The 12,268-nt window shown below is 45.1% G+C and overlaps 1 protein-coding gene across 3 annotated transcripts in view; it reads left to right on the forward strand.

Moving 5' to 3' along the window:
• Nucleotides 1–12,268, forward strand: part of LOC119433001 (pikachurin) — a 192,347-nt gene that overhangs the window by 168,218 nt on the left and 11,861 nt on the right. For all 3 annotated transcript variants that reach the window (XM_037700154.2, XM_037700153.2, XM_037700155.2), the window contains 2 exons: nt 4,350–4,578; nt 5,426–5,606. In XM_037700154.2, the coding sequence (XP_037556082.1) occupies nt 4,350–4,578; nt 5,426–5,606 (410 nt within the window). The remainder of the gene's footprint in view (nt 1–4,349; nt 4,579–5,425; nt 5,607–12,268) is intronic.

Raw genomic sequence — 12,268 nt, forward strand, 5'->3', positions numbered from 1 at the left:
GGGGCGAGGCGTTTATATCAGACACACGCGGCACACACAAGTGGGGGCGCTGTGTGTGGTACGTGCGAAGATCGGAACGTCGGAGTTTCAGGCGCTCCTGAGTAACTTCGCCTTCGGCGGGAACCATTATGCTCAAGCACAGCACGTATTACGGGCCAGCAGGACAAAACAATAACTATTGGTTGCCTTAACGGTACGCCCTACTTTGCGGCCTGGACACGCAACCCCAGTAAATTTTGTAAATGGGTAGCGCTCCATGAGAACGTGTAATTATCGAAGCTATTCAATCTCATATTAGTGTCTGAAGGAAATGGGCAGTTAGGAGGCGAAGACAGTTGTCGCCAGTGAAAACGCGCATTAGATTACAGTTTTTTTTGTCGCTTTCATTGCATTACACATTAGCCATAGCCGGTGATACAAAGAGAGCGGGGAGTAGTCAGTTACGATCAGGCCATGCACCACAAGCCAAACCTGCACATGGAAATTTTTTTTATATTAAATCCTCCGTTTTCTCTTTTCTCGTTTCAGTCCTCTACGAGAGAAACAATGAGCAGCATACTTCTATAACGATGTGAAGCGAAGAACAGTCATTTTGCGCATATCCTTAATGTAAAATAGACAACAGAAGTTTTCGGAGTGCAACATTAGCGGGAAATCTTCGCACAACCTCGTCGCGTATGCCGAACTATAGGTCTCGCCAAAGAGTGCAAAGCTCGTGTTTAGGTTTGCTTACTCTTTTTTACTGAAGAGAGCGTGCAATGTTTCCACGCTTCTGCGGGCCACGTTCAACGTGCTGAATCGTGCAGGTAGCAAATGTTTCGGCAATCCAGGCGTCGCCGGATTTATATTACCGATGTCGAGGCTGAAACGCCATGTGGCTTGTTTCCACAAATCACCTATGGCGCATAGCGAAGTTTGGAATTTTTAAATATTTTTTTTTACAAAAGGCGGAAATCACATTCATGAATATAATTCATGAATGTTCAGATATCGAATATTATTTTTTAATTATTCATATTAGGGCACATTTTGCTCTTACGAAACTAATGCCGAACGGTAAAATCGTGTCTGCATCGCAGTTAGGTAGGTTTCAGTTTAGTAATTGCGAAATGTGGCTTGCAGTAACTACCCAGAAATTTAGCGAATCTTAGGTATATGCGACCTGCACTCTAAAAAGAAAGCATCTGTTCAAACAAAAGAAGAAAGAAAATAACCATGAGAGATAAAGCACCAGGGAAATAATGCCACTAAAGTTCCTGGTTTCCCAGGGGTGGTTCTGCATGCTAATCCAACGGACTTCGTTCCGAGTCCTGCTGTATTGACCTACTTTTTACGGCGATCCCGTGAGCGCCGCCATAATTGATCACGTGGCGACGCCTCCATTGCTTGCCTCATGCTGCCTTCGTTGTTTCTGTCTTTACAATGAATGTGCATGACGATGGTTCGACTCAGCAAACATACGTTTCGGCGGATATCGTCGACGGGGACTGGATGGGTGACACGGAGCTGTGGCCACGGCTTCAGAGAACATAGCGCTTTCGAAGCTCATTACGACTTGTCCCAACGGCGCGAGTAGCGTATGCGGTGCTTGTTTGTACTAGGAGTGAGGCTACAAATATATTCCAAGCTGTCTAAGCTTTCCCCTTTTGAATTAAATGAGGATAAGTGTCTTTTGCTCTTCGTTCTTTATTTGCCAGTCACCTTGAAGCACCAGCTTGTCATGTTTTTGACTAAGTAACGTTGCTCGGTGCGGTCACTGTGTCACTGTGTGGTTGTTATTTTCTGCCTAATCGCTCGCGGTTGTACTCAGTTGCGGTAGACTTGTTCTTGCCGCGGACAAAGTTTGGAACGTAGATGTTGTGTACTTTTTTGTTAGCTTGTAGCAAAAAAGAAGTATTCTCTCTATTCACTAGCTCACTCTGTCGACGGTAAGGAAATGTTCAGCTTCGATTATTCGTATGCTGTAGGTCTAGACAGTCGCCCATTATTTGGGACATTGATTCAAGAGTGCGCCAATTCATTCATTTTTGACACGTGGGCCTCCACGTTCAGATAACGTGCGAGAACTGTCAGGAAGCGGCGTTGCCTACTTTGCCATTCTGTAACGAAGCGGCACTTGCCGACGTTCTGAGATTGAAGGCCCTTTTTTTTTTTTTTTTTTTGAGGTTGGCAATACAACGCTGGCGCATGAGTGAATTTCATTTAGCATCATCGGCAAAAGCCTTGCATCGCGAAGGGCAATTCCGGCAGTTCTTTGGTCTTCTTCGGCGACTTCACACGGGCTTGGCATACGTGGGATTATGGTTATCTGTCTGGCCTCTTGGCAGAAAAAGGGTCCTTTCGTGTCTCAAACGAATCGTAGCGAGTTGCAAAACGTATCAAAATTTAGGTCTCAACGAGACAATCAATGAGAATTACCATGGAGTAGGTGATCGTATGAGCGTAATTACCACCAATACAGTCAGAAATTAATCACATTGCACCATAAACTGCACTATCTCCAGGACATCTTGGTCTATCTTGGACATGTATTTTGATCAAAAAGAAAAGGCGTGGCAACCAAAGTTGCCCTGAAAGACCATAACGTTGACGTACATGCGCGTAAAAACAGCGAATGAACAAACTCCACAAAAAAAAAGTAATAAAGCGTGCGGAAAAAAATGTACGGTCTGGCAAGGAAACTAAATAAATAATGCAAATAATCCGAATATAGAATGCAATTATGCAACATTGCTTCATCCGTAATGCCCCCCACCCCCTCCAATTTCACTGGGATATACACCTATAGCCTGTACGTCAACCTTGTTTGACAGGCATGTTTTTTTTTTTTCTAAGTTAAAGTTTTGCGGCAGCCTTCATGGCAGTTTACCGACTTTCGTCAACACGGTCGTGGTTGTCCTTATGTTTTTGTGTGTAGCACTTTCAAGAAAACCCGGTTTTCGATCCTTTAAATAAGTTTATACAATTTGTAAAGCAAAATAGCTATCTTAGAAGCCGAGCACGTTTTTGTTTTTTATTTGTTGTATTTGCGCGGTTGCAAGTTTTTCGGGTGGTTTTTCGCTGAGTAAGAATCATGATAGCGTTCCTTCTTACATCCCGTATACAGTGCCGTCAGTGTTTGCCTCGCAATAGTATGGTTTCTGCTTCAGCGACATAAAAACAGAAACAGTACAGCGGAAGTTTGCGAGTTTTGATAACGCCTGAAGCACAACCAAGGAAACGCTTATCGATAAAAATATATAAAATCAAGTAGACCGATTATTACTATTTGCCTTTACTCGTCCAAAATGATTAAGCACACCTACATCATGTTTCATTCATCAATTCATCAATAAAGTCTAAAGCATGACACGTTCGTAACCTTGATGGTTCATGAAGTGGACTAGTTCAGTGATCAGCATTCAAAGTTGTACGAATAGCTCGGCTATTCGCTAGAGGTGGGCGGATGTCAACGAACTCAATCAAACTCAGACGCATATATTAACACCAGGAACATTTATTTTTCTTCAATAGGGTATTATATCTTTACTGACTAGTGCGAGAAAGACCAATGAACTATCAGGGAGAAATGGTGAGTTTAAAACACGAAATCGTTGACTGTCAGCGAAAAAGCTGCAGGCATAGCCTCTAAACGTATTTGGAACCTGGTTCCAAACAAGATTTCCAAGAATGAATGGCTGCTGTGTGGCTAAGTTTGTTAAAGCTTTCAATAAATTGAAGATGTGGGGCAAAAAAAAAAGAGGTGCGGAAGAACTTGTGTGCCATAAAAACATGCACATAGGGACGTTGCAAGGAAAACATAACAGGTTGTAAAGTCAAAACTAAAACTACTACATCACTACACTTCCGAATAAACCAAATGACAGAGAACAAGCAAAATTCATGGCTGCCATTTATAGGCTTTCGACGGCAAAGCTGGACACAAATTTTCAATTACTTATTTTTTTTCGTTGATTGGCTTCTGAAAATTTGCGATACTTTGTATAGCAATGAGAGAACCGTAGCGAGATTTCAAGAGTGGGTTGTTGAGAAATATGTGGTAAGTTTCGGGTATTCGAAAATACCGAATAGTTCCTGTTTAAATGTTCCGAATAGTTCCTTAGTGAAAACTTCGAGTATTCCCCCGCTCCATCTTTTGCTCATCTAGAATAACGGGTTCGATGGTTCTCATAATTTTTTTTTAATTCTGACCATGTACCAGCACAGCTCACACATGTCAAAATGCAGCGTAAACTCTCGTTAACAACCACTGCTTTTTTTTCGTTCATCGAATCCGTTAGGCAAAAGTCCAGTGGGCTCCGAATTAACCAGATGCTTCACTTCCAAACCTTGTCTTAACGCCACTGCAGGAGTCCGTATCCAGTGGCCCTTGGTGAATGGCACATGGTGAAGGCGTCCCGCACCGGCCGCCTGGGAACCCTGACACTGGATGGCCAACCCAGTGTCGAAGCACACTCTCCTGGTGCCTTCACTCAGCTCTCGCTTCCGCTAAACCTCTACCTGGGCGGGGTGCCGGATCCCAAGGAGACCGCGGTTGGGGCCGACGTCATGCAGTCCTTTGTTGGTTGTGTACAAAGGGTGAGCAACGTTTTCAAATTTCTGCGTTATATATAAAAAAAGGGGCGCTTGGAAATTTCAGTCTGCCTAAAGCGGTTAGAACGTTTAGCGGCAGCATCACTGGATGCATATTCCACATCAGTAACTCCGTTATTGCTAAGATGGCGTGAGGACAGTTCTGTCAAAATATTTTATCCTCACAGCGTATTTTATTTATTATATTTTTTTCACAATATTATGTTTCGGAGATGTTGGCAGTTCCAGATAGAAAAAAAATAATCAAGACAAGAGACACGAAAAAAAAATGACCTAAAGTAAACTTTATAATGAAGTCACACACTCAGTGTTGAAGTAATGTCACCTTAAAAATAATAAAAAGTCGCAGTCTCGCCCAAAAGGTGAAGCATCTATTGCGATAACAAATTAGTGGACAGCTGTACAAAGTAAGGATAGTAGTTTTATCGGCTGCATAAACTCGTAAACATAGGCGCACTAACTGAATTAACAAGCATGGTGTCATGCGCGCTCCACCAACCATGAACGCATCTCACTCGATGACTGCGGAAAGCTCACGGCGACGGCAGAAATTCGCCTAGAGTTCCCACATAATTGATATCGCAATAAAAGTGAAAAAGGCGTGAGGAATGAACACAGAAACACGAAGTCCCGTCAGTTACGGATGCACAGAATAAGTTCACGCGAAGGCACGTGAATCTAGCCCCCAGAATGGAACAAAAGTCTATTTAATATTTGTTCTCTCAGGAAAAGCAGTGCCCAATGAGTGCCCATTTATTGGTTGCCAGTGGCGCCCTCTTCTTGTCCTCAACGCGTCTCTATACATTGATCGCGCGCGTTCGTTGGCCCCTAGCTGACCATCAACAACCGGCCCGTGCGACTGATGCAAGAGGCCCTGTCGGGAGTGAACGTGGCCAACTGCGTGCACCCATGCGTCACGGGTCCCTGCTACAACGGCGGCGCCTGTCAGCCGCGCATGGATCTGTACGCCTGCCACTGCAAGCTCGGCTACGCGGGATCCAACTGCCAAAACGGTACGTGCGACCAGTTTCCTGGTATTCCAAGCGACAGTAGCTCAGATTTCCCGGACCGTTGGGGCGCGATACCTTGTCTTTCAGCCAATCTAGTTAGGTATTTAACAGCGGAGCTGTTTAAAGTCGAGGTTGATCCCTACGGAGAGATGGTGTTCGCAGTTTCCAGCGAAACACACGGTCCGCAGGCGAACGTCATAACCACTAGGTTACGTCATACACCCACGCTAGCAGAAGATGCGTTTATGACAACCATATGATTGCGTTTGTAGCGACGATTGTAACACAACTTTCTATGGGCGAGAGAGAGGCTGGATTTCTGGTATTGAAGCCGGGGTACTCACGGTCCGAAGGCGAGCGTCATACCCGCTACGCTATACACCCACGCTTGCAGAGATCCGCTGTTCCATCAGATTTCACAAGCGTGGAACTGGCTTAAATATTGTAAAACGCAGAGTGTAAGGAACTGGGATACGTTAGGTCGTCGTAATTGTGAACTAATTAACACAAGAAAATATTGTTCGGCAAATCAGTTTTGCGGAAGCCCACAAGGTCGAGGCACACAGCCGTTTAACCATCGTCAGTCTCAGCGCAGCAGGAGCAGCGCGCCAAAGCGATAAGCTTTTGACTTGATCTTTCTCTCATTTGGTTATTATAAGTGTTAGGGTAATCGAGAAATCTAGTGTTCTCTCGCTCTTTTCGTGGTGTATAGATAGCTAACGCAAGAATATGTTTTTTATTAAGTTTTCCTACAAGTATAACTATTTTTGTATGACATGCTGTTCAAGTGATACAACTATTTTTGTATTACTTGCTGTTGGAGTGATACAACGTCATTACTCATCTCTTCGTTAAATGTCATAACTCGCGATTTCTCTTTGCTAAGGTCTATATCTGTCTCTGTGAATCTCGTGCATTGTCCCGTAGATGTACTACGTCTTCTGCCTACATCCAGGCCAGGGACCTTTTGTTCCCTATTTTACAGATGCAAGATCCAAACCAAACGTAAATTGCTATTTTCAAATCGTCTTTCTATGCCTTTGAGATAACGCGTGACGAATAATGCAGCCAGAGGGAAGCAAGTGCTAACGGCTTGTTAAAACACGAGAATGGGTGGGAGGAGGAGCCTGATCGTTTGTTGCACGAAGTTCAAGCGTGTCTACGCTTTCAAAGAAACGCGGTTTGAGTCGGTATGGTCCAGGCAAAGGAAGATGATCTTTTTCTGTAGTTTGTCTGTGCTAGTGTCGTGAGTAGGGCGTCTAGAGCAGGAGAAGGATAACCTAGAAAAATAACTCTAGAGCGAGCAGTCACAGGGGAAGGTAGTAGAATACGAGCTCGCCAAAGTAGAAATGCAGTTCAGGGCCGCCATTCCGCAAAGCAATGGCGGACGCTTCGATGCGAGCACCGCGAACAGTGCTGGTTCCCAAGCGGGGGCAGGAAGCCGAAACCACCACGTTGGAAAGAAGTGGCGGTCACGTCCGTGATGGTCACGAAGGGGCTACTACTGAATAGCCGGGAAAGGAAGTTCGGAACGAAAAGAACCGGGCGAAGACTGGGTTGGCGGAGGGCCACTTGGCTTTTGGTGCAGCATCGGGTTGTCTTTTGGGGGGATTCCAACGTGCGTAAAGGAGAGAATAGGTGCCGACGATCGAGTAACAGATTAGTTCGTACGATTACGCTGAAACCGGTCAGAAAATCTATAGCGAAGGCCAAGCAACACGAGTGAGACAAAAGAAGAAACGGCACCGCGTGGCGATAGTGGGAGGAGTAACTGACGTACTGCAGGAGTGAAGGGCAGGGATCGCGAAGCAAGTAGGTGAGTGATCTTGCGAACTGAGAAGTGTTTCCAATGTAATAGCGGTGTGCACCGTGCTAGGGGTTGAAAGGGCATTGCTTGCAGCAAACTGGAAAATTTGCGCGCTAGCTAAGACAACAAATTTTAGTCATTCACATTAACCGGGAAGTGCGCCGAGCAGGTAGCGACGGGTCTTTTGTACATGACGAGATCCATTTTAGCGCGAGTGTAGCGGCGCCAGAATTAAAACCCAGCGGTTAAGAAAAATGCGCACATAGGATAAGCATACAGACCGTACAATTGGTTACAAAATTACACGGTATAAATGGCTGGAAATTCAAACAGCTCAATGACGAAGCTATGAGCATGTACGACTTGACCGAAAAATTTGTAGCAGCCATTGTCAATGAAAATTTTGTATGGTAGGGGTAGGCATACTAATTAGGCGAAATATGAAGTGGCAAAGCGTAAAAGAGAGATGTAAGGGGAGCGTATGCGCATTGGCGGCACACAGGAAGGGAAAAAAAAGAAGTGGCAGGGCGTTGCTTACCTATAGCGGAGATCAAAATAAAGAATTGATTGATTCTGTTAAAGGCGCTAAGAATGAGTTTAGAAAATCGGGCCAGGTGGTATTAGTCGAAGATATGAATGCGCACACGGAGGATTTAGACGGATATTCTGGTTACAATAGTTCTCTAGTGCTGGATCTTTGTGATGAACAGAACTTTATTTTGGAGTGAAAATAAGTGTCTTGGACGGGTAACGCAGCAGCGCTACCATAGGCAGTCAAGCATTCAGTACACTTTAGACCCAGAAATGGGCTACGAATGACTAGACCAAATGACGATAGATGAACATCCTTAAAATTCGCGATAGACAGCAATGCCAGACAGGAACTTGTGGCAGCAGAATTCTTTAAAAAGATAAGAACAGATTACGCAGAAAAAAATGTAGCCGATTTCTACATCTTTCTGTGAATAAAAGGAACTGGTAGACGTCATGCAGAAGGACTTAAGAAAAACGTGGCTAATAAATTGGATATCGTGGATAGAGGAAACCACGTTAATACGGTGTAGATGGAACAAATGCCGAGAGAAGGAATGTACGAGTGAGTGTTTGGGGACGTGATATTCGCAAACGAGACAAAGGGGCACTAGATACAAAGATACTGCCGCCACGTAAGAGCACTCGGAGCTCCAACTAAACGTTCTCAAACGGCTCCAAGGGATAAAGGCGACATCATCTTAGAAGGAGACTACGTATTGCGGCACATGAGAGAGGTTAGTACAGTAGTGATAACTTCGACAAAGGAAAAAAAAAAGCGGGGTTCATACAGGTCCAGCAACAGAGTAGCCCTAGAGATATAAATTTAGCCTAGCAATCATTTACTGGAAAAAAAACGCAGCAGAAGCAGATCAAATCCCAATACAGCTGACTAGTTCCATGAAGCAAGTGAATAAAGCAAGAAATTGTATGACGTGAAACAAGGCGAATTTCATCTTCAAAGTCAAGTGTGATGAGAATAGGTCGGGCTCGTACAGACCGGTTACAGCAACGTTGGCGACATGTAGAATAGCAATGCGAGCATAAAATTAGAGCAGTCACAGTGGGGAACTACGAAATAGGTTCAGACTAGGCGGACGTACAGAGAAAATATTTTTGTACCCGCTCAATTCGTAAAGATTTCAATACCTGAGAATATACGTTTATGGATAGCGTTTCTAGATATTAATGGAGCTTGCTACCACGTAGGCAGTGAATTGATGTGGGATATTGTTAAGCAAGAGAACATGGACAACGGACTACAAATTGCATGTGGAAGCCGGGGAATTCACTGAGCATTGTAACAAGGATTCCCTGTGTCTCCATTGTTCCTAGCGCGTTATCTCATATGCATCGAAAGACGATTGGAAAATGGCCAATTAGGCTTCGATTTGTCTTACATCTGTAATAGAGGGAACAAAAGGTCCCTGGGCTAAAGTCCCTATATAGTAAAAGTACCGCCACCTACTCTTTCCTCCTCCGCAGCCTCCTCTCCTAAAGCACTTGTTTTTTTTTTTTTCTTTACTTTTTGCTTGCGAAAGCAAGTCGACAGTGGCACCCCTAGAAAGTCCCCGTTGAAGCTTTCAGGCCGGGCGCGCACCACGGTCGCCGCCACCGGCGACTGCGGCTGCGCAGAGTGACTTTCAACATGGCTCTGAGGCGGAAAAAAATATATATAAAGAAGTGAAAGTGCACGCTATCATCGTCCAATCGGGGATACATAGAGCGAGAGAAGCGGCGTTGATCAAAGGATAGCGGTACTTTTCCTATATAGGGACTTTACCCTGGGCTGGATGTAGGCAGACGTCGTAGCACTACTAGAGGAGAATGCAAGATATTTACAGAGACAGATATAGGCCTTAAGTTTAGCACAGAGAAAGCGCGAATTATGACAGTTAACGAAGAGACGAGTAATGGCGTTGTATCACTTGAACAGCAAGTCATACCTGGGCGTATACATAAGACAGAAACAGCCTATTCAAGCACCCACCAAGATAATCTAACAAACTTTCAGAACCGGGATGTAGCAATAATGCAACTATAGCACGTTGGGGCTACAATAAATCTGGAAAAGACTAACGGTGCCAGCGCTAGCGCTCGCACATGCTATTCTGTGCTTAAAATGTGACAGCTTATCCGCCAATGATACCATTGAGGTAGTGCCTGTTTTGTAGAAATAGTCAGGATCCTGGACAAAAATAAATGGGCGGCTAACGTGCACACAGAAGAGAGAAAGAGGTAAGAAAGTTGGTAATTAAGCACGGGAAAACTGAAAGTGCAAAATAGACTACCCGGAGTCATAAAAAAGAAAGCGAGAGAAACAGAAGATCGTGAAGATTTACGAAGACGATAAGAAAAAAAATAGGAAAGGTAAAATCTGTGCGATAACACTAAGGACAGGGCATTGCCACGGGGGGGTCCGAACTGTGAACTGGACAACATATTCGCAACAGAATGAGGCCTGCTGCAGCATAAATGCAGAGACAACTCAGGATATCCTAATAGAATGCTTATGTATTCACTCAGCGAAACCCGTACCTAACGTCCACCTTCCAGAAGAAATAGACGTTCCGACTCCGAGTATTAATAGGAGCGGACCTCCTCTGTTCTGTGCCTTGTCGTGCATATATACGTAGGGTAGCATTTGGTTCGTTCCGACAGTTTAAGATTTTTGAGAAATGCGCTATTGTGTAGCACAGATCTGCCATATATATATATATATATATATATATATATATATGAGCATTACCATAGGAGAACTTTGCCTAATTGCCTTAGGGCATTACATAATGTCATTTACGTATCGAAACTGGTGAGTTCCTAAGGCCTATCCACTTGCAAGAAATTATGAGGCTACAGCCAGTTTCGAGATACACCCGAAAATTCCTGGTACGAAATTTATTGGTGCTTCTGTTAAAATTGTCTCACACTGTTTACGAGTGCGTCCAGATTAAAACAAAACAAAAAGAAACTGCGGTGGCGTTTACCTGAGGATGCCTTACGAAAATAGCCTCCAAATCGTGACTTGCTTAATTACTTATCATAAGTGCTTCAAATTTCGATGTTAGTCTTCTTGCCCTCGCCCCTAGGTTCGATTGTGTTTCAGTACACGCGCCACATTTAACTGCAATGTTTCAGGGGCGGCTTGCACGATGCATTTTACCTGTGTGTAAATTCACCCATGGTTGGAAAGCAGGATGAGTGACGCGTGATGAATCATTACGCTTGTCACTCGTCAGAACAACTCCGCGGCGATTCGCCACGAAGCTTTCCAACCATGGGTGAATTTCAGCGCCGGTAAAATAAATTCATCGTGCAAGCCACCCTTGCTGCAGACAGTGTACGGGAAAAGCAATAGACAAACAAAAGATCGACGGGCACCGCCCATTTGGTGCCCGGGAAGACAGCGAGGGGAGACGATGTGCCGAAAAAGGCACAAAGCGTCTCACCTTGTCCTCCACACTCCGGTGACCGAGCGGCGACCCACGTAAGAGCTGCTTCCCCGCGCGCCTTGGAAAGACGCTACGCAGGAGCCAGGATTCGAACGTGGGTCTTCCGCGTGCCAGCTCGGCACGCTAACCACTCGGTCACCGGAGCGGCTCGACAAACGCTGTCTGCGGAAGCGATATATACAGCATATCGACACTAGCTTCCCAGTATAAGGCGTAGATGGCGCTGATCGTATCCGATTGTTATCGCATGGAAAGATTTCACTGAGCGCCGGCCGACTCGAGCATCTGTCTTGATGTACCTGATGATATCGCGCCTACGTCATTGGCCCAACTTCTGCAGCCTCACCTCGTTGTCTGTTCGCCATTTATTCCGGCGATACTGCTCTTGGCGAAGACCGAGAGATAACGCCTGTGATGAAACGGTTGCCTGTCGTGGCCAAGAGTAAAAATGTTACTGGGTGAGCTGCTCGAGCGTTTCAATAAAGGGCGCGATAGAGATCGAAAGATATGAAGCCGGGAGTGTCACGATCTAGGCGGGCCGGCGGAAAGCCGGTTGCTCGCAGGGTAATAATACTGTCACAGTCGGCGCTCTTTGCGGTCTTGCACCGTGTTTTTTCTTACCGTTCAGCAAAACATGCGTGGATGTGGAGACGTATAGTACGCGCGGAATAAAGGAGTTCTCATGTCAAGAATTGTGGATCAGAACGGCTCCGCCCCCTTATGACGTGTTTGCCTTATGCCTTAAGACGTGTTTCATAGTCGGTTTGGAACGGCAGAACCCTTGGGTATTTGCCATAGGCTCGACATATGTCCAATTTGCTTGCAAAGGTGTCCGACGTTACGCATTCGCACAGATCTATCAGAAACTCCACACC

Source organism: Dermacentor silvarum, chromosome 11, assembly GCF_013339745.2.
Source record: "Dermacentor silvarum isolate Dsil-2018 chromosome 11, BIME_Dsil_1.4, whole genome shotgun sequence".
NCBI lineage: Eukaryota > Metazoa > Arthropoda > Arachnida > Ixodida > Ixodidae > Dermacentor > Dermacentor silvarum.